The 21,986-nt window shown below is 45.0% G+C and overlaps 3 protein-coding genes across 3 annotated transcripts in view; 2 read left to right on the plus strand and 1 right to left on the minus strand.

Moving 5' to 3' along the window:
• Positions 1 to 16,933, minus strand: part of LOC135389150 (uncharacterized) — a 46,252-nt gene extending 29,319 nt beyond the window's left edge. The window contains exon 1 of the mRNA XM_064619169.1: positions 16,869 to 16,933. The gene's annotated coding sequence lies outside the window, so the exon portion shown is untranslated. The remainder of the gene's footprint in view (positions 1 to 16,868) is intronic.
• LOC135387630 (motile sperm domain-containing protein 2-like) lies at positions 107 to 10,922 on the plus strand. The gene is made up of 8 exons (XM_064616738.1): positions 107 to 273; positions 2,413 to 2,559; positions 2,615 to 2,701; positions 2,760 to 2,914; positions 2,973 to 3,033; positions 3,604 to 3,642; positions 3,711 to 3,835; positions 10,616 to 10,922. The coding sequence occupies exons 1-8, from the start codon at positions 150 to 152 to the stop codon at positions 10,700 to 10,702; spliced, it is 825 nt and encodes a 274-aa protein (XP_064472808.1). The 5' UTR covers positions 107 to 149; the 3' UTR covers positions 10,703 to 10,922.
• LOC135389149 (venom protease-like) lies at positions 12,166 to 20,519 on the plus strand. The gene is made up of 9 exons (XM_064619168.1): positions 12,166 to 12,308; positions 12,393 to 12,429; positions 12,869 to 12,904; positions 18,009 to 18,068; positions 18,127 to 18,203; positions 19,624 to 19,718; positions 19,778 to 20,058; positions 20,113 to 20,258; positions 20,310 to 20,519. The coding sequence occupies exons 1-9, from the start codon at positions 12,198 to 12,200 to the stop codon at positions 20,493 to 20,495; spliced, it is 1,029 nt and encodes a 342-aa protein (XP_064475238.1). The 5' UTR covers positions 12,166 to 12,197; the 3' UTR covers positions 20,496 to 20,519.
• Positions 20,520 to 21,986: the final 1,467 nt, after the last annotated feature.

Here is a 21,986-nt window from a genome sequence, read left to right on the forward strand (position 1 = left end):
CTTTGGAACAATACGGCGGCCAAACATTAAGCGAGTTACGCAAGAAAGTTACCTCTCCCACTACTCCGGATATGACGTGCAGGGTCAACCTTGGCCGGCACCCTTCAAGAACGGCAAACACGGGGATTAACGCGGGAGACTGCGTCAAGATGCCGTTTATGCACGACTTAGAGAACGATGTTTTCGGCGAAGAGAAATACTGGGTTCAGGTGACGCCGGAGCAGATACGGGACTTGCGGCAACATTTTCTCGACACTTGGAACGAGGAAGATGGTAAGTCGAAAGAATATTTTTCCGCAACTTGACGGAACGGTAGATTTTTAAAATCCCACGTGTTATTGTAAGGCAAGTTGAACGCTCTGACGGCGACGTTGAATATGCGTGGTGTGTCACACAAAATCCATTCTTTCAATCACAGTGGGCGCTTTCTCCACGCTTCGGAACTTATCAACGCCTTTTGATCGTGTGATCATGTGTGTGATTGTTCATGGTTTTTTCTTCTTCTTCTTTCTTTTCTTCTTCTTTTTGAAATAGCAAGCCGACCGCTGTCTGGCTGACCTGTGTTTTTTGCTTTAATAAATCTTCATATCCTCCCCCTCTTGAATTTCGCCCTGCTCATTTGCCAACAACCACATAATACGTTTTCTTTTTTATTTTATTTTGCGTTTGAACGTGACTCATTTTAGACTGAATCCTCTCGCCGTATTACGAGCACGAAGGGTGGCGAACCGCGAAAAAGGACTCTTCCGACCACTCGCTGCGTTGGAGATGACGTAGAAATTCTCTTCTTCTTCTTCTTCTTCCTCATCTAACTGGATGGTGTCTGGAGCTATGTGGTCTCCCTGGTGGGCCACCTGCAACTCCATTTCTTTTAAGCTTCAGCGTAGTGTGAAGACGTGTCTTGAACGTGCGACGCTCTGCCATGAGCGTCACAGTTTCCTTCATTCTCTCATTTTCACATCAGCGAGAGAACGGCTTAATAGCGGTTGACGATACCGCTGTCTTGTCTGACACCAGCATTCACCAGCAATGAAAAACTAGCGCTATCGTGTTCCTCCCTTCGTGAGTTTGGGTATAGATCTCCCTCACCACTGCCTCCGTCCTCACCCTTCTATCTCTTCGTACAAAGTGGTTTCTTATCAGCTGTCAACTTTGTTATCAGTTATGCGTAATTCCCGAAGCATTTTTTTTCTCCCTAAAATTTTTTTTCTCCCTCCCGCGTGCAGTGCAAAAAACGGAAAAAGAGGACTAAACCATCGCGTAAAACACCCACCTCATCATCATCCAATGTGTATGTGTGTGCGTATAACACCGAGAGGTACTTTCCATCATGTTCACCGAAACGTACTTTTGTGAAGAAATTCCAATGAAACCTATAATAAACGCAAAAAAAAAAGAAGAAAGAAATGCCAGTGAAGAGAGTGTAAACAATATTTCTTTGTAATATTTTGGAGCATTTACAAAAGGTTTGCTGTTAAAGAAAGGAAGGCAGTTTTCTTGAATGTACTCGGATTCTTTGCTTCACAATCATTGGACGAAGGAAGAGACCGATTTGTAATGCGATATTTCGTCGATAATCCATTTGAGGGCCGCCACTATACATGCCGAGCGACAATAATCAGCATCTCATTGAAAGTAGTCCTCCGACGCGTCCTTCCGCGTCTCTCGAAGCAACACCTGCCATATTCATACAGGGCACGTGTTCATACACACCATATCCATACAGGACACATACACACAAAGCACAAGGTTTGTCTTCCAAACGTCGCTAAAAAAATTGCTCCTTCGAAGAGCCGTAATTTCTGCTCACGTATGTTGTTTCATTGACGTCACGCGACCTTCGGTTGTATAATTAGCCCTCTCATAGAAAGTACATTTCCTCAAATTGGAGCCAGGCTAGCAAGTAATAGGTCCCAGAGAAACGGTGGCATTTCCTTGAGGAAGGAATCGTTCTCCTTTGTTGTATACAGCATGACCAACACAGACGGCGGTGTCCGTGACGACTGTTGGACGACCTTGACGTCCGTGTCAAGGTGGGTTACGTTCAACAGGCTATACCCCTCGTAAAGGGAGCTTTTCCTCATATACACGTGTTTGTTGCGACACAAGAACGAAGGATTCTCATTCGAGACACCCAGATGGGGCGCTAATCGAATAACTTCCTCCCTCTCGTTGTCACTGGAGTAGATTTCCACGTAAGGCCTATATGGTGCACGTGCGTAGCGAGAAAAGAAAAAGGTGGTCTCATATTTATTAAGAAAAAAGAAAGGAAAAGTTAGCAAGGCAAAACCCCGGCTTGCTATTCCAAGCGGGATAAACTTTGTACGAAGCCATTTATATGCGACAAACGTGTTTTGGGAAAACGTCACGGGAAAATACGAGTAGTAACTAGAAAATGTCCTTTTTGTCTAGACCTGTATTACCCGGATGACGTGAAACGGCTTCGTGAGAGCGACGACTTCTGCCGTCGCGTCATCACCCACGTGAGGCTGGACATGACCATCGCCCACAAACTCCTCAATTACTCACTGAAATGGCGAAAATTCGTCAACATCCAAGGTAACATTTTCCTGGGAACCAAATATTTGCGGGAACATGACAACTGTCTTTACAGATGTCAAAGAAGAGAAGCTCATGAAAGAAATTTTCCAAAGAGCTGCCCTGTTTCCATACAACAAGGACAAGTGTGGCTGCCACATTTGTAAGTACATGTATAATGGTATATACTACATATTATAGTAAGCATGGAACCATTCCAGTGATGCTACGGCTGAAGCTTTACAGCAAGAACCTGGTTCCCTCCGAGGAGCTCAAGCAGACGCTTTTATTCTTCTTAGAAAAGATGTACAACGAAATAGGTGCCAAGCGCATCACCATGCTCTTCGATTGCACAGACGCAGGCATCGGCAATGTCGTAAGTTGCAATTGCTTGGATTGTCGGAAGGAGCTCCCATTCGTCATCTTTATTTTAGGATCTCGACATGGTCAGGTTCATACTGAACACTTTCCTCAAGAGGTACCCTCTTGGTATGGGTGAGTATTCACACTTGCGTTGCTTTCGGAAATAGCGAGTTTTATTCCTCCCTACAGTTAATCACTTGTAAGAGTTAATCACGATTGTAAGAGGTACTTTGGCCTCAAATGAAGTTCCCTCCCACATGACCACACTCGTCATGCTGGTCAGTATTACGATCTCAAATTCCATCAAGAAATAATCATTTTTCCTCGGTCAAGTGTTGTAAAAATTACCGTCTACATTGGCCATAGTGTCGCCTTTCAGTACGAAACTGAAATCTTGACGGGCTTTCTACTACACTAGAAATTTGAACATCTGTTATTCATATTTCTTACGCGATGTGTTCCGCTGTGCGTTTTCTTTTTAATTTTTCATTGGTCAGCTATAGATCACGGTTACAGGTTAGAGTCGATTTTCCTCCGTCCCACTTACAATCTCACGTTCATATTTGGATCCGCGTATATAGGTGAACAACAAGAAAATTATTTTGATCATCACTCTTCACCCACTGATCACGCGTTAGTCGTCTAGAAATGTTTCCAAGACTGTTGGAAAAGTGGTTCATTGGATTTAATTTCCTCTTACAGGTTACGTGATCGTCTATGATATGCCCTGGCTATTCACAGGTGAGTCTTCTTTTTGATCGATCGAGCACACACGTTGTCATCCTTTTGGGTCTCTCGTAAAATGACAGCGGCCTGGAAGATCATCAAGGGTTGGCTCATACCAGAAGCGGCTGCGAGGATCAAAATGGTCAACAAAGACCAAATCAAAGAATACATCGATGAGAAAAATCTGCCTGTCAGAATGGGAGGGAAGGTAAGTCTCGTAAATATATTTCTAAAAAGTCTCCTAGAAGAGCCGCTCATTTGGAACGGTTGAGCCCCATAACCTCCAACTACCCATAACCACCAAATGATCGTGTGCACTCTTAGAAAAAATAAAATAAATAAATAAAAAGGGTGGACTAGTTACACCTTTTAGGAGGTAATAGTTGTCGCAGATGTTGTGCCTCAAAGGTTGCCATGTTCTACCTGCTACCACACTCTCAAAACAGAACTTTACCATATAGCATGTTGTCCCGCTTCTGATTCGGTGAGCGAGTGGGGCGTACGCCTCTTTGTAGCAGCTTGTATATATATGATAATTGCTTTTACACCCTTTATCAGACGCTATGTTGACCTATAGGTGGTAACTATGGAACTTACCACTTTTTCACACCCTTTTTTCTTAGAGTGTGCACTGAAAATGTTTTGGGCGATTTTGAGCGTTTGGTGCTAATGGGCAGGAGGGGAGAACGCTCTCATATACTAGCGATTACCCATAAACACCAAAAGAGGTGTCTTTGGAACGAGGTCTGAATTGGAGAGGAGGAATATATATGCTGGTTCCGAAGACTGCACACACAGGGTATCAAGGGACCGTGGCCGCGGGTAAAGCGCCGATGAGTCATTTGTTGCTCATTTCTTGATTTTTTTTTTCATTTTCTTCTATTTATATTTCTTATTTTCTATTATATATGGTATATTACTATCGTGGATTTCGCAATGCAAAATAATTATCGAAAATTGCACCACGCCAATAATGTGGCATTGATCCTAGCATGAAAGTCGAAGTCGAAGAGGTCCTGTAGGAAATATGCAATCATCACGCAAAAGGAAAACAAATGCAATTTCGATGTTTCGTTTTATATAGTACATGCGTTGAAGTTTTGCAAAACGACCATCTCATCAACGTCGCTTTGTGTATGTGTGTGTTAAAAACAACACAATTGCCCCCACGATGTGAGACTGTGGCAGGTATACAAGCGTTGGGGTCTATGTAAATAGACCCACATACACGCGCAGCTATGCGCATCTCGCGAATACATTGTATTTGGAAATGTTCAGTGCCTTCGTCTACGGGAGGGGAGGGGGGGAGGGCTTGGCTGAAGGGGCATCAGAAACACACCTTTCTGATGGCAGGAAGAAAAGTCGCTTCGGGACGACAGAAGAGAGAGAGAGAGAAGAAAAACCAAAAACACATAAACAGGATGATAATGTGGCGGGTCAAGAAAAACAAAAAAATACAGAGCGGTGGCAAATTTCCACGTGTCCCCCTGAGGCTGGCCCTGGAAATGCCCATGGGAACCTCACGTTTGATGGAGTGGAAATGGGGTTGACCTACAGTATGCACTTTGGCGTTGTTCATGACAAAGACAGCACTATTTACGAAATTAATAGTTATGTCAACGTGTATGAAAACTAAAATAATGCTGCATAATGTAAAACCCGAGACTAGGGAACACGAAGGGACAGACACAACACGAAGTCTCAAACACAGCTATAGTCTAGGGGTTTTACATTATGCATCATCTTCACCAGCTCGCTCGCTACTTAGCCATGTTTTCAAAATAATGCTATACACTAAGTCGGTGATGCAATAAAAGGGAATGCGTGTATTGCTTGCATTAGTCGTGAACGAACGTAAAAATGCGATTAAAAAAGCCTACTAATACTTAATCGAAAAAAAAAAAAAAAAAAAGGAGAAACGTCGGAGGAGCGAGCACCGTACGCTAATAAATAGTCGAGCCACACAGACACGAAAAATAACATTATCGTCTAATGGCTTTCAGGTATCGGATGACATTATTTACCAAGGTCGTGCCGCACGTCTCTTTTTGTAATGACATTAAACGCCATGATGTCGGTGCGACCCACTCAGTGGCACTCCCTAAGTAAAATATAAGTTATGCTATATACTTAAAATGCACGTACTATTCTATTCTGAAGTATAATAATATCAAACGGGTCCTCATGTGGATCAGTTGGAATAACGTGGTCAGACAACGTATTTGCCAACCGGTGCGGAACCCAATACAAGCAATCTCTCCCTATTAGTATTATTATTTCTTCTCTCTCTCTCTTTTTTTTTTTTACCAACATCAACATCAACAAGCAATATCGCGGTACCTGAAGTTCATTTTCTGTTGTCGATAAAAATTTCTAATAACTTTGTACTTATTTCGGCAAAAGATATTTGAAAATGCTTAAATTTGTCAAATCACATTGCATTGTAAGGTAGAAAGTGGTTTTCTGCTAACTGACATTGCTACAACTGCCCTAACAATAGGAGTATGCATTTCATGGGCGAATGAGTTGTGGCGAACTCAGTAAGCAGAAACTCCGTTAAACTGTCCATTAAAACTGTCCGTGTGGCTCGGAGTACCGTCATTATGCACAGAATACACCCATACATTCCGGCAAGCATGCAAGCCGGCTCTTTGCCTGGCTAACCCCCCATAAAATTCATGGAGTGACCCACAACGTAAGGATGCCAGTTGCCATGACAGCGCTGGTCAAGTTGAGGAGACCTTGTGCCGTCAGCAATCCGCAGTAGAGGACAGCGTGTGAAACCCCGCCACCAAATCCGTTTTCCACTGCCATCAGGAGATGATGATTGGTTGGTCGGGGCTGATGCCGGCAATTGTAGAGAATGAAAGATGATGGCAGCTGAGGTGCAGTACAACATTCCGTCGTTCGAAGGTGCCTTTATGACAGATTAAAGGAGCACCCGATGAAATGCGCCAATTTACGCTTCCCTTCTCAAGAAACGTTACAATGCGGAGAGGCCTCTGATTGGTCACCTCAAACGAGCTCCAGCGATGATTGGACCAATGAGAGGAGAGAGAAAGCGCAGTCGGGGCGGTCGCCAAATCTCCAGCAACGTGACTGCACCAGCTTTCGCTGAGTAGTGTTTCTGTTCTGCCATGTCTGCCATGCACCGCATTTTGCGTTGTCGTCGTTTTGACTACGAGGTAAATACCGGAAGCCACGTGAGTTCCCTCTTCGCTCTTCTGCTCGTACCTGCCGGCACGGTTCCTCGATCCGGCTCGGTGTCGGAGTCAGTCTGACCCGCTCCAGCTCGGAGAATCGGGACGACCAGTTCGCAACTGTGTGTAAGCAGCGCATCGTACCGTACGCTATCATTTTTACGTACGTAAGGTATAGCGTTGAGGTTCTGCGCAATGCGCGAAGCTCTCTTTGTTGTTTGCGCCAGGACCTATCCTTTACGTACGCAAAACCGATAGCGTACGATGCGCTAATAGAGAGTTTTAGCAGATCGGAATGTATTAACGATAACGGTTCGGAAAACATGATACGACTTCACGTTGACGTTGTTCATGTTTACTTCCTTTATCGTACCTTTTTCGTAGAGTGCTGCCAATCTCTCGAAGCAGAGACGCGTAGGTAGAGACATCGTCATTCGTGTCTGTGCGTATAGCTTTGTTTGTCTTTCAGCGCTCATGGCTCTGTTAGTATACGCGATGCAAGTATAGCGTAGGGGCTTTGATAGGGAGCTTTCATGGATATGTTAGCACAGTTTCCTTTCAAGTCGGCTCACAATCCCCAGGGCGTGACGTAGCCCACCTCTGTGACAACGGCAAGCCCTTTCATCACCACAGCGTTGCTTCATCTCTGCGAACGCCCCCTTATTATTGCTTTTTCTTACGTGTGACATGACGGATGCTTCGTAACGTGCTTTCTCCAACCTTTTCTTTCTCGCAGTGAGCGTATTGTTCAAAATCGTGGTCGGACGTGTTTGCTCTAACGTGCCCAGAAAGTTTATTTAAAGCCAGCGATAAAAGATAAATGAGCTACTTTTCAGCTACTTCACTAAGAAACAGGTGGTGCTGGTGAAGCAGTACCTGTTTCTTACTCAAGTAGCAGAAAAGTACCAACTGCTTTTCTTTTACCCTGTGTACCCGCATATCCGAAGAAGTTGCCACAGCTTCAATTTTTAGAGTTAGCACACGGAGCACCTCATAAGTTTCAGATACAAACAAACAAAAATAAAACAGACTTGACAAGTATTACACATGATTAGGAAATGGAAGGTGCATTGTTTGTGCATAAATGCTTTCGGTATGATTCCCTTTAGACCAAACGAATGAATACCGAAATGTTCTTCTGTCCTTGTCGTGAAGGGGCTCATTACTTCATTCCACCACCAGCAATGGGGTAGAGTATCGCCCCTGCCGATGAAACTCACCATCTTGTAATAAAGTTGTTCTTGTTGCTGTTCTGTTGTGGTGAAAGTTGCTCTAAAACGCGTCGAAGGACGCGTGCGCTCCAGTGTCCGCGCACAGAAAAATTAGCTCTCCCGAGGACGTAGGGATTTTTATTCTTCAGTCCGGTTGCCAGACTGAGCAATTAACACGACTCTAAATCGCATGAAATGGAAGTAAAAGGCTCTCACGGTATAGCTTGAGCATGTGATAGAGCCACCCACCCTGCGTTAGAAAAATCCCTGGTGTCCCAACGTATTCCGTATAATGTGTTTTGTGTGTTACTCTTGTACACTCTTAAAACAAAGCTTCACCACATAGCACGCTGAAGGCCAACCATTCACTGTTAAAACAGAACTTGACCCCATAGCACGCTCCTAGCCAACCATCATTCCGAATGATATCATTCTGTGCATTGATTTGTTTAAAATGAGAGGAGGCGCATAACTGGGACAGATTATCTTGTCCCAGATAGGCGCCTCCCTCCTGTTTTGAACAACAAATAATGACGCAGAATGATATAATTCGGTATGATGGTTGGTTAGGAGCGTGCTATGCGGTGAAGTTCTGTTTTAACAGTGTTGTACAAGGTGATACCTGTACTGCACTCTTAAAAATGAACTTCACCGCATAGCACGCTCCTAGCCAACCATCGATCATCTCGAATGATATCGTTATATCTTCGCTGAATTGTTGAAAACGGGAGGCTACGCCATTTTTGTGACACTTATGCTGTTCATAATTGTCACAGAAAAGGCGTACGCCTCCCGTTTTCAACAAATCACGGCAGATAACACTATCATTTGAGATGATGGTTGGCTAGGAGCGTGCCATGCGGTGAAGTTCATTTTTAAGAGTGTACTCTCGATTTGTGGAAAGCGTACACCTTCTTGTGACGATGAACATTTCTGCATAAGTGTCACAAAAAGGCGTACGCCTCCCGTTTTCAACAAATCAGGAGGAGAGAACGACGTCACTCGGGGTGTTGGTTGGCTAGGAGGGTGCTGTGCGGAGAAGTTCTTTTTTAAGAGTATACACTCTAAAAACAGAATTTCACCGCATAGCACGCTCCTAGCCAACCATTGTCGCGAATGATATGGTTATCGCTTCTGATTCGAAGAGAGAGGTGGGCGTACGCCTTTTTGTGACAATTTTCATATATCCAAATTGCCACAAAAAGGCGTACACCCCTCTCTCTCTTCGAATCAGAAATGATAACCATATCATTCTTGGTAATGGTTGGAGCACTGGGTGCTATGCGGTGAAGTTCATTTTTAAGAGTATAGGGTGGAAATCGGGCGCAGTCGATCTATAGTGGGATGTTCGGATGCAGGGAACCCCCCGCCTCCATTTCTGTCGTCACATAGTCAAGTTTATATTAGAGCGTCACTTGAAAGACGTACTATTGCTGTATATTCCACGTAAGCCTATCATAAAGTGCATATTGTAGTTGATACGTCAACAGACAAAGAGTGCACACGGGAGACGGACACGGAACATATCCATCAACTCTTTGTGTGTTGAAGTATACATCACCAACTAGCCCATTATAACTCACTGTTGCAAACTATTGTTATCTAATGACGAAACCAGCGGCATGGCCGAGTGGGCTAAGGCGTCCGCTCGTTGGTGGTAACCAAGGTCGTGCTGTAGACTGGGAGGTGGTGGGTTCGAATCCTACCGCCGGCTGTGCTGTCTGAGGTTTTCCCTGGGTTTTCCGAAGACTTTCCAGACGAATGTCGGCACAGTTCCCCCTGAAGTCGGCCCAGGACGCATACTAACCCCCTTCCTGCTGTCCTCTCTCCGTCTGTCCACATCTGTACGCCGCTCATAGCCACAGTTGCTTCGTGGCGCAATCACGCAATCAAAACACGCAATCAAAAAAAAATCTAATGACGAAAAAACGACGCGCAATTAAACGAAGACGGGAAAGAAAAAGTAGGAATGGCGAAGACAGGGAGTGAGTGAGCACATCTGCGTGCTCAGGTTACAGTGACGTTGTGTGCGCTGTAAACAGGTCTTCTTCCTCCTCTCCCTCGAAGACGTTGCTTCTGACAGGTGGCAAGGGAAGCACGTTTCTTATTTTGTACTCTCTTGTCTTTCGGTGGTTATGATCACGTTCTCCTCTCCTGCACATTAGCATTAGCTCAAAAACCGCCGGTTTTTTTTTTTTTTTTGCTTTTTTTATGCGTACGAGCATTTGGTGGTTATGGGTCGTTTGAGGTTGTGGGCATTCGGTGCTTATGAGTTGATACCTCGTGGAACACTGGGAAGATTGGGAACCACGGGGAAAGATTTTGAAATCCACGTTCCCGTTAATGAAACGGGCAGGCATTTGAACCGAAGTTTCATCTGTGTGTGTGTGTGTGGGGGGGGTGATAACGCCCATAACGTCATACCCCCCCCCCCCCCCCCCCCCGAGATGAAACTTCGGGTACCGAGATAAATAAATCTCGAGACAATGTTTGTTTGTTTTCGTCTTCTCGCTAACCCCAGAAGCGTAAATAAAGAGCTGGTAGATAATACGTGGTGTGCATATGTTCTTCTTGTAGGACGAATACGAGTATGAATACAAGCCAGGCAACCCATTGGGGGATCGTTGCCCGGGTCCTGACAACAAGACAGACAGGGAGGCCTAGAACGGACATCAGTGTCACTCACAAAGACTACCTCTTCATTCTGCCGGCACCTCTTCATTGAAACGGTATTAAAGATGAACAGAAAGTGTTCCTACCTGTGCAGTCAAAAATGGACTTTTGACGGATCACACAGGTCGCGTTCTCGCAAAGAAAAGCGGACTTTCATTTGTATGGACGTTCACCGTTTTGCGAACGGCCTAATAAATATTTTCTTTGTTTCTCTCCTCTGTCTGTTTTGGGGTGCCACCGGGCAACTTTTTTCCATTCCAGTCAGAAGGAATTTAGCTCTGAGGAAGTTTATAATGTCCCAGAATCAGAGACTGCCTTCTTTGCTAAATGAATCTCTCGCGACAATGGCTTCTCCTGCTCGAACAAAACCGTGAGTGAAATCTAGTGATGAAAAGGATGTTGGAACGACGCTGTGCACAAATGGCATTTTATGCACGTGGTCTCGTGCGTTTACCTCACAATGCAAGCAACGAGCGGACCACTCTATATTCTTGGGGATCTCGCTGTGCAAATCGTGCCAAGGGTAACATTCATCAAATGTCCGAACTACACGAAGTTCTTGGCGATATTTTTTTCTCACGGGCGCTCTGCGGCTTATCCACCGGTGTAGCTTATCTGATGACTATTTTTCCTGGTATTTTCCCCATACGCCGGTTTAATTAACGACAGGGCCGACAGTGTATGTGGAACAGCACTGCCCTGCCGATGCACGAACAGTGCGTAACAGGGACGGGTCCACATTCGAGTGGATTGATTTTCCTAGTGCATTCCCCCAAGCAGGTTTAACGAAAGTGGTGACAGTGGTTCACGTCTTCTGGAAGACCACTGACCCATCAGTCTACGAAAAACGCCCAACAAGGGCACAATCCGATCTTGGTAGAACTCTAGAACTGCCCTCCGTCGTTGTACACTATGCCGGTCCCGAAGTATGGACCACAGGGTTTATGGCCTTCTCTATGGTCTCCTTTGTCGCACAAATCAGTTGTATCGTATTAACCGCGGCTTATCTGCGGGTGCGGCTTATTTGCCAGAAAATTTTCAAAACGTTCCAAAAAACGCGACCTGCGGCTTATCTATGGTGCGGTCTATACGCGTGAAATTACGATTCAAATTGCGAAATGACTCACCATCGACGTGAGAGACACTCTAACTATTTGGTTTTGGGATGTTCCACTAATTAAATATCCTCGTTTCAAGGGCAATGTATACATGCTAAATAAATTGAAAGCTTACGAGTTCTCGGCTGTTATCCGCCGCAGCCATATTGCGACGAATCTGTTTTTTGTTTTTTTTAATCTCTCGTTTATAGTGGAAAATTGACTCCAAGGAGCGAAGACAGTTTGTCGCTTGGCGACACAAATTCCACACATACTCTGTTTCCTCCGCTCGTGTTACGAGGCAGTCGCATACATGTACATTGGCTCAAAGGGCAGTTTTTTTCCCTATTATGATGACGTCCGTTATTTAAGCACTACGTGTAAATACAATGCTCTATCTATCAAAGCCAACACCTGCGGCTGACGTCGAAATGTCTGTTGAGGCGTATTGTGCCATGACTTTGCTTCTCCTGTTCCCGTCCCTCGTCTGTTCAGTGCAAGTAAGTACTTTCCACGTCGACAGATTCTAGGACGCAGCGCGTATCTAGGAAATTCGGGAGAGACTCAAACTACACTCTTTTCAGATAGTTATCCCCGAGGTAATTAGTCAGGAGGGAAGCGGTAAGTAGCCACTATTTACGCGAGTCACTGCCAAGGAAAATTCTCACAGGCAAACTTGCGTCATCAAAAAGCGAATTGATTCAGGGATAATTGCTGTCCACTCGAGACCTTGTGTGTTGCACAGACGGCGGGGGTTTGCCTCCCCTCCATTATGGAAGTCTCTGCCGCTTGCGTCATTCTCGAGAGCCTCTCGTAGAGTTTGTTAAAAAAGCGAGGTTACCGTAGAATATTATCTTTTGACTTTTTCAATTTTATTTATGTTGTGGAATAAATTACCAATCGCACGGACGCACATCTCAAGATGAAAAGAATTCCACAGTCATTTTGCCCTGTCGGAAGTTGGCCTCGGGACGGAGTTTGTCTGCTTGTCACCTATTACAAATATTCTCCGAGGGAAAAGCTAACTCGTCTTCCACGCGTAACCTCTTTTCGATTTCAGCACCGCCACACAATTGGACAGATGGAGGCGGCAAGGGTGAGTCTTTCTGCCAGTCCTTCATTGAGAGTATTAGAATTTTAGAAGCTCCGTTGCTCACAATGCAAAATGATGAATATCCTCCACGGAGCACGGACCACCAATGAAAGGCTGAAGCTGGAAAATTGCTCACCTCATTATAAAATAAAGCGATCGATAAAATCTACTTGCAAGAAAGACTTTCCTTATCTGGTAACTAACGGGTGCCCACCTGACTTATCCTATTTATTCGCCCGTAAGCACTGCGTGGGAATCACGGGGGTTAAGTCTTTCAGGTTATTTAGGATTCCGACGGTTTTATCCGACAAACACTCGCCGATATTTTTAAGCGTATTCGGATATAGTACCCGAAAAACGAGCAATTTCTTCAGCGCGAGAATCGTGGCATGTTGAATATGTGGTTTGTAGATGGCGATTTTTGGTATAAGGTCCGGTTCTTAATCCAAATGTTAAGCAAGGACTTCCTTCCTCACTTTCCCCTTTTATCTTTCCTTTTCCTCCTTTTTCTTTTTCTGCCAAGAAATCTCGTCCCGCACTACGAAGACATAATCGCTTAGAGACAACGCTGAGTTGGTGCAACTGCAGGAAGAATTTGCACTGTACTGTACGGGTACCAGCTTTCTGCCCATGTCACTCCCAGTGAACTTCTGCGCTTCTCATGAAGCGGACTGGCCGATACTTTTGCTACTAGGGTTTCTTGTCTCCAGCGTTAACGCAGAACGTGCTTTATCTAAGCTGAGAATGATTAACGGAGAGGAACGATGTCTTACAGACACCATTGTGCAGGTATATGCTCGTATGTCTTACAGCAACTTACTGTAAATGGGCGTTTGAACAGTGCCGCAAGCGGGCCGAATAAAGCAAAATAGTACTCCAAGTCACTTGTGGTGATGTGTTATTGAGTACTCCACCCCTTTTTATTCTATGTAGGTACTCGTTCTTCATTTCTCCGGAAAACTCCGAGAAATTCACTCGGTATAATTTCCCGTGTCTCAAACCCCCGAAAAACTCAGATTTTTTTTAAATTGAAAATTACTATACCCCCCCCCTCCCCCTACCCGAATTTTTGCGGGTTGAAAACTACAAAATGTCGGATCCCTTTGGTGCACAGGGGAAGCGGACATTTCGGTGCGGACGTCTCGGGGCACGGACTTGGCACAGGGTGTCGAGCCGAACCGAAACCGCAAACCGGAGAGACCGCTATTTTCGGCAAACCGGAATTGAACGAAAACACTAATTTCCTTTTTCTTTCCGGAGCAAAACCGAAAAATTAGGGCATTTTCGGTTCGGTAAAAGTTAGACCATCTGGAACTCGAAGGTATACTCTCTGAAAAGCAGTGTGACCATCTTGAGGTGGGCTACGACCATAAAGCTCACATATCCATCTTGTATCATCGTCTCATCCATTTTCCAGGTGATTACATTTCCTATGTGGTCTCATGGTCTCATCCAATTTCCTATGGTTAACGCGCATGCAGGAACCCTAGCATTTCCCGAATCTGTCTTAAAGAAGTACAGAGAGCAGTCAAAAAAAAAAAAAAAAACTCACATAAACATGGCTCCGCGCGTTGGAGGAGCAAGATGATGAAATATTATGCCACGTCACAGATGACGTTGCAGGGGCAACTCGTTCTGGTTCGCTGGTCACTGGGGGTTAGCGCCTTGTCCCTATGCACCCGTAAATCGGTTTTGCCATTTCCCCTGAAGACTCGGGCACTTGGGGATAGGAAGAGTTGCCGAATCATGACCGAACCAGGAGCAATGCTTTTTCAGAAACCCGAACAGTCAAGTACAGGTGATTAGCAGACAACATTTCTCTGGACCAATCAACGAGCGTTCTCCTTATAGCGTCAGCGCGAGGTCCCAGCCAGATCGCAGGCTGGTACTGCTCTCCACCGCCGTTGCGACGGTCGCTTTTTGCGGCGTACTTTAAATTCAATTTCTGCGATAATTATGACTCTGTGGTGTGAATTACTTCTCACGGTGCATCTTACTAGCCTACCTAACAGTTTTATAGGAAGAAAACAGGATGTTAAAATGACTTGTGTGCTACTTTGAAGGGACTATGAAGAGATCCCCAAAACCTCTGCAAACATATATGACGAATTTCTAGTCGCTAATCCGTCCACCATGTGGAGTATCCACCAAGAGGGGTATGAACCCAACATTGGTTAGAATAACGAAGATATCACCTAAAAATCGCGGAAAAAAAAAAAAAAGGCGACTGCCTTGACGTCACCACTGCCAGGGAAACCGGCTGTGACGTCAAAAGAAGGCGACCTTGGCCACTGGTGGGCTAGCTTGGTGCGACGTTGGAGTAAGCAAAGGATGTAACTGACGTCAGTCCGCTTGCCGGGCTACCGCTCGAAGCCTTCTATTTTTTTTTTTTTTTCCTTTGCGTGAACTGCGCCCGCGTTGAATGTAATATGGCAAAAATAGAATATATATTTCAGATAAGAGGCATCCTTGCGAGCAGTTCTCCGCTGAGAACTGAAATTTTTTGGGATGGTGGTGGTGGTATTGCTGAAAGAGCTTGCCGTTGTCTGCCTCACACAGGAGGCGCAACGTCACGACTAACGGTCGGGGGGAATGTGCGTCCTGGGCAGACTTCTAAGGGAATTGTGACAATATATGTCTGACAGAATCTTTTTGGGAATCTCTTCGTGGTCTCTTCAAATATGGAATCGTATGGCCGCACACGCCTCACGTCCTCCAAACTTTCATTTCTTTTCTTCTTTGAGAAACCTCCAAATTCGACGCAACCTTTTCTTGAGAACCGAAACGATTCATCGAAAATGTTACGGGTAGCATATAGCGAAGAAGCAAAAATCCCCATTCACAAATCTGTTTGGTGTTTACGTTCAACTTTACGACAGTCGCCGATAATACGAAAAAAAATAAAAAATAAAAAAGAGAGTAGTTCAGTGGTGGTAAAGGGGCTCGCCGTTGTTGAGTTGGGCTCAGTGCAGTGTGTATACTGTGCCTACAACCACAGCAAACGAATGCGGAGTAACGGGTCATCGCATCTGTGATCAATCTCTCCGCGTATTTTAATCCCCCCTCCCACACCCATGGTCCACTTTAATTGTGACCACGAGCACAGGTCGATCCCAATCCAGTCCATGGCAAACAAACCTGAACATGAGCACACAAGAAAGCAGCACAATGCGACAGCTCAAACTGTTTGTGTTGTGCTGTTTTCTTGCGTTGTGCACAGGCTTGTTTACTATGGGGGTTCACTCACCAGCGCTCACGCTATTTTATCCGAAACCAGTCCACAGGATGGCGCCTGTGTGGCGTTAGAGTCGGAACAGTTTCGAAAAGGTATGAACCGTTATTGTTTTAATAGGGGGTTGAACAATTGGTGAGTTTTAGACTTTTACTTACATCAGAAAGTGTTCACGATAACAGTTCCGAAAACAGGACAAGCCAATCGCCCTGTTTCTTTGAAGATGGTTGACATCACATTGCTAAGCTTCCATGCCCTTGATAACTTCCTGTATGGTATCGTTTACGTAGAGTTCCTTCTCGTGTACTAAAACTCTCTAGTGTCCTGGAACTGGTACGCGAACCGGAACGAAAAACGTCTCGGTTCGACAGCACGGACGTTTCGGTGCACGCTTGATACATCTCTCGCTTTGCGTGTACGTTCATGAATTTTAAGCTGCCCACTGTATTCATGTATAAAGAGTTTAGTACATCGGACACGCCGTCCTAAAACGGTACGAGAAACCAAGTTGTCAAATTATCGTTCGGCGACGTGACGTCAGCCGCTTGAATCCGGAACGTTGCTGGGAACACGTTCCGATGTTGCTATAACGGCTGTCGATAAATATAGGGAAAGTCAGTACAGTAGCCCAATGATTACCAGGGGAGGATCCAGACCCGCATTTTTAGTTTACACACACTTGCTGTTTCTGGTGAGATTATATATATAAAGAGGGTAAAAATTTTGAATACATACGTGTTTAAAGGCGATAAAAGCCCCGTGCAGGGCACACGAAGAGGGGCGTTAAAGACACAGGCAACGGACTGATGAGCAATCTTTATTTTTCGGCTGCGAAATTTATACCCGCTGCACCCCCTTGCCTTCTTCTCGGATTGGTAGCCGTTTCGATTGTTTCCTCGATGTTACCTCCCGATGTAAACTGCTCAATCTTATCTGTAAAATGAATTAACTGATTACTTACACATATCTACCACCAGCACTCCTCATCTGTAATGCTTCCTGAAACAGTGATGACCCGACCTTCTTACTTTGAAACTATTGAACGGAAACTACTATACTTGGAAACTATTTTTTGTCCTTTTGAACTCCGACTCACAATTGGAAAATTTCAGTACTTCCTCGTTAATCTTTTTCTAATCTCACGCGTCTATATATTTAATAGGCTAGCATTTATAGCAAAATATTCGCTGACTGGCATACAAATCGGTTGCACGACCAGCAGGGTTCACATTGAAGGTATACCTCATCATAGGTTGGGAAAGCACATGGGAGACACGAAGAACATCACTTGCGATCGTGGTCCGATTGCGGCCCTTGGAACGAGTTGGTCTGCGGATATCTTTTTGGGCACCCATTTCAAGTTTTCGTCTAAAAAGCTGCGTTTAGAAAGAGGGTCACCAAGCATATTACTCTTGGAGCCTTTTGGACATGCTGAACCACATAGGCCTAGAAAACCTCTTGTGATCCCGTACATATGTAAAAGTCCACAGTACGAAGAAAGCCACGGGGCCAGTGCTGTTTTATACGCGTATACATTGCCAGTGCAGGTTCATTTCATGTAAAAGTGGGTCAATGCTGAATGCTTGGTTGGTGGCATTTTCTTACCGAGCAATCTGTCGGCATGAAGGCAGTTGCCTCAGGACGAGAGCCGCCGATATTTCGAACAGTTCGAAATATCGGCGGCTTTCGTCCTGAGGAAACTCCCTTCATACTTCCCTACGGGTTCGCTGGATTTCTACAAATCTGTCGGCATGTTGCTCACGGGAAGAACCTCAATCCTTACGGATAGGTTTTGGTAAAGGCTCCAGTGAAGTGGTTCACCGCTATTGTATTTTCTACGTGTAGAAACATACTTTTGTACTCTCAACTTTTCAGAGTCTCCAAGCACTTCAAGTACGCTCACCTTTTCAGGATCGCCAAACACTTCGAGTTCGTGTAAGTTCAAGTAAACGCAGATTGAGCGAGTGCGGTTGACTGGCAAATCTCATTTCAGCGTGTGGGAAGAGTCATTCCAGGTCTAAGCGAGTGGTCGGTGGGGATCCCGTCTCCTCCAGTCATTTTCCCTGGACGGTACGTTTTGTCCTTCCCAGTCTAGAATTCTTTCATCGGTCGCGTCTACTACGCTATGCGTATATGTATAACTGAGGCATATAAAGGTACATAGTAAAGGAAGATACCTCCCACTCAAAAACACATTTTTACCGTACTTGGGAATTTTATTATGCGGCCATACTTTTTATATTGAAGATTGCGACACTGGTTGTGCACGTTCTGGCTGTTCGTCGAGCATCTTTGTTGCTTGATGGTTGCGCGATGGTTTAATTTCCTTGTATAGAGATCTGTGTGCAGAGTCCCTTGGAACCACCGGCTGTCATTTCCATTTTTCTTTAATTTCGTTCTATTAAACCCACCCATTCAAATTAATTTTCAAACTCTCCTACACGGAACTTCGATTAGAGAAAACGTTCCTTGGAGCTTCCTTCGGTCATTAAAGGAACATGGAAGGCGCTTGGAATATACAGGGTGTTTCACCTAAGGTGATAAAAAAATTCTAACTGGCGACGTACTCACCGGAGTATTGTCGGAGTTTGGGCATTTGTCTTCTGGAAACTTTTGCCACCAAGGAAGGCTTTGGGCAATTTTTAATAGCAGGAAATTTTTTTTTGTTAATTGAACTTTGAGAATTGCAAAACGATCACCTCACTTTTTTTCACAGAAATATGAAATCCCCCCCTCTCCCGGATCCGCCACTAGCACCAGCGTTGCTGTTATATACATTTTATCATCCTTCTAGTCCTTATTTCTACTTTTTGTCATCTATGTCATCCTTCTAGTCCTTATTTCTACTTTTTGTCATCTATGTCATCCTTCTAGTCCTTATTTCTACTTTTTGTCATCTATGCCATCCTTCTAGTCCTTGTTTCTACTTTTTGTCATCTATGTCATCCTTCTAGGCCTTATTTCTACTTTTTGTCATCTATGCCATCCTTCTAGTCCTTATTTCTACTTTTTGTCATCTATGCCATCCTTCTAGTCCTTGTTTCTACTTTTTGTCATCTATGTCATCCTTCTAGTCCTTATTTCTACTTTTTGTCATCTATGCCATCCTTCTAGTCCTTATTTCTACTTTTTGTCATCTATGCCATCCTTCTAGTCCTTGTTTCTACTTTTTGTCATCTATGTCATCCTTCTAGTCCTTATTTCTACTTTTTGTCATCTATGCCATCCTTCTAGGCCTTGTTTCTACTTTTTGTCATCTATGTCATCCTTCTAGGCCTTATTTCTACTTTTTGTCATCTATGTCATCCTTCTAGTCCTTATTTCTACTTTTTGGCATCTATATCGTCCTTCTAGTGCGAGTTTCTACTTTTTTTTCACTCCTTCTATGTTCCATTAACGTCCTTTCGATGTGGCGCTGCATGTGCTTGGAAACAGATTTAGCCTATTATGGCGTCGATTTGCGATCAAATGGTGCGCAATTAAATTTCAGGTGGCCATCTTCCTGGAAGGCGCGGTCTACCCGTACTGCGCAGGCGTAGCGTTATCCGGAAATTACATTCTTACTGCGGCCCACTGTATGCGAGGGTAAATACAGGAAAAGTGTGTGGCATGTTCCTCGAAAAAGGGGGCTCCTTCCTTCGTAGGAAAACAGCAGACATGATATTTATAGGCTATGGATCCCAGTACATGGATTACGAGAGAATGGACGGCAGTGAGAAGCACGTAGTACGTGTGGACATCATCTACAAACATCCCAGCTTTCGGGACATCATCCACGGGGACGACATCGCAGTCCTCAAGCTGCGGGACTTCCTCAGGGTCTCTGACGACATTGTCTGCCCCATCTGTCTCCCAGAGGGCATCGATACGAATACCTTGGTTGGCCAGGATGGAGTGGTCGCAGGCTGGGGTAGAATCTCTTACGGTAATCGACCCACGGGTTTCACTTACCAGTTATTTCAACAGAAAGCTGTTTCAGGTGGTCAGCACAGCGGGCTTCTGCGTGCGGTCAAGTTGCCCATCATTTCCCACCAGGAGTGTTGTAGGGTCTTCAAGAATGTAATCACCGTGCGTGAGGAAATGTTCTGCGCGGGAGACCTGCTTGGCAAAAAGGATGCCTGTCAGGTATTGTCGCGATGGCACCTGTAACAGTCCATAGAAATCAACTGATTTCAGGGTGATTCTGGTGGGGCCCTTATGTGGATGGACCCGGACAGCGACCGTTGGTACGTCTTGGGAATCGTCTCATTCGGTGTGAAATGCGCTGAACCAGGCTATTACGGCACATACACCAAAGTGAGCAGCTACATCTCTTGGATATGTCACGTTACAGCTCTGTGTCTCTCAGTCTCTTCGGAATAAACGTTTATCACGTTGCACGCTCAATACGCTCAATGTGCGTGTCGTATGTTGCACATGACGTAGATTCCAAGTTGGTTTGGAGAATAACCAATAATGTAAAGGAGGAGGAGAAGTCGGTCCCGACTAGGAAAGGCTCATACATGAGCCATTTGCGAGGGCTATACAGAATAAAAATACCTTACAGAGCAACCAAACAAAGTTCTTTCCCAGTGTAGCCGTTATTTTTGTGCTTGGAGCAAAAACACCACGGCAGCAAGCTGGAACTTGTCCACAGCATCTTCGTGTTCATCGCTTTTTACAGCGGTTATGCTGAAAGTTTAGGCCACCGACGCCACTGAATTTCAACTGCAGATTGGGTTACAGTAACTTTCCATTCAGGAACAACGAGCTCGCTCCTGGACCTACTCGGTGGCCTCATTGGGACTGCTGAGTCAGGAAGGGGACTTCGTTCGTCCGTCTAACCATTTTTGTTGTAAGCATTGTATCCTTCATTTCTTTTCCATTTTCTAGACCTAACGCAGTGTTCCACGTTTGTATGGAGCCAATAACAGTTCCGCACAGTAGTATAGTGAGCATGCTGTTTGACGGGGCCCTCCGCGCGTGAATGCGGCTACGAGAAAACATTACGGTGTCATTGCACGAGCAGATATAACATCCAGCATCTCCGTCCCCCGCAAGTTACCAACTCTATCGAACGGCAACTGGTGGCACCATTCAATAGAGGTTCGGTTGCATGCAGCATAGAAATTACCCTCGAGACCGCAGCTTCATATCAAGCCGTCAAGCATAGATTTCGTGGTTAGTCCCGCAGGCACCTTCTGTCGACGCTTTCGAAAGAGAACGCAATTTCAGTCACTCAACATATGTTACCTTCGGTTGCAATCGTCGAGTTCCCAATATTGTTTTGCGGCAAGTTGTTCTACCTATGGGAATTCGTACTGTTAACAAATTGGGAGACGAGGAGCAGTTAATGCGAACTGGTACAACTCAGGAGAATCTGGTTTTTCCAGATATAGTCACTAGATAATCCTAGTTTTTCCCAGACACCTTTGTCACCGACCAGGTCACCAAGAAGGTGGACCAAGTGGAATCTTTCAACGCTCCTGTCTTCTCATTTTGCCTTTTTAGCGGATTATCTACTAGTTGTGGACCGAAATAACATATTCCCAAACGCTCCGCTGCGATCACACCAGCTGGCCGTCCAATCAGAACGCACACGCATATACATACATAAATGATGTGGTGGGTTATGGTCGTTATTGCGCTATCCAACTCATCATCAGCTGCGAAACTCTATACCATCCTTTTCTTTCTGCAGCACATTGGTGATTTTACCCCGCGGGAATGGGCAGTCTTCACTGACTCAAAATCTGCACTCTATTCAACATTCCGGCATACGAGGCTCATCTGCACCCCGAGTCACGGTACCACCCCGTGTACGAGGCAGGCAACAAGCTGGTTCTCCTGTGGGTTCGAGCCCATGGGTTGACT

This window comes from Ornithodoros turicata, chromosome 3 (assembly GCF_037126465.1).
Source record: "Ornithodoros turicata isolate Travis chromosome 3, ASM3712646v1, whole genome shotgun sequence".
In the NCBI taxonomy this organism is placed as follows: Eukaryota; Metazoa; Arthropoda; class Arachnida; order Ixodida; family Argasidae; genus Ornithodoros; species Ornithodoros turicata.

Excerpts from the sequence above, each read along its gene's own strand:
- LOC135389149 (XM_064619168.1), top strand. The coding sequence starts at position 12,198 with ATGCTCTATCTATCAAAGCCAACACCTGCGGCTGACGTCGAAATGTCT. Across the intron at positions 20,059-20,112 it reads CTGGGGTAGAATCTCTTACG|GTGGTCAGCACAGCGGGCTT; the intron begins GTAATCGACCCA and ends AAGCTGTTTCAG. Across the intron at positions 20,259-20,309 it reads GCAAAAAGGATGCCTGTCAG|GGTGATTCTGGTGGGGCCCT; the intron begins GTATTGTCGCGA and ends AACTGATTTCAG.
- LOC135387630 (XM_064616738.1), top strand. The coding sequence starts at position 150 with ATGCCGTTTATGCACGACTTAGAGAACGATGTTTTCGGCGAAGAGAAA. Across the intron at positions 2,560-2,614 it reads AAAATTCGTCAACATCCAAG|ATGTCAAAGAAGAGAAGCTC; the intron begins GTAACATTTTCC and ends CTGTCTTTACAG. Across the intron at positions 2,702-2,759 it reads CAAGTGTGGCTGCCACATTT|TGATGCTACGGCTGAAGCTT; the intron begins GTAAGTACATGT and ends GAACCATTCCAG.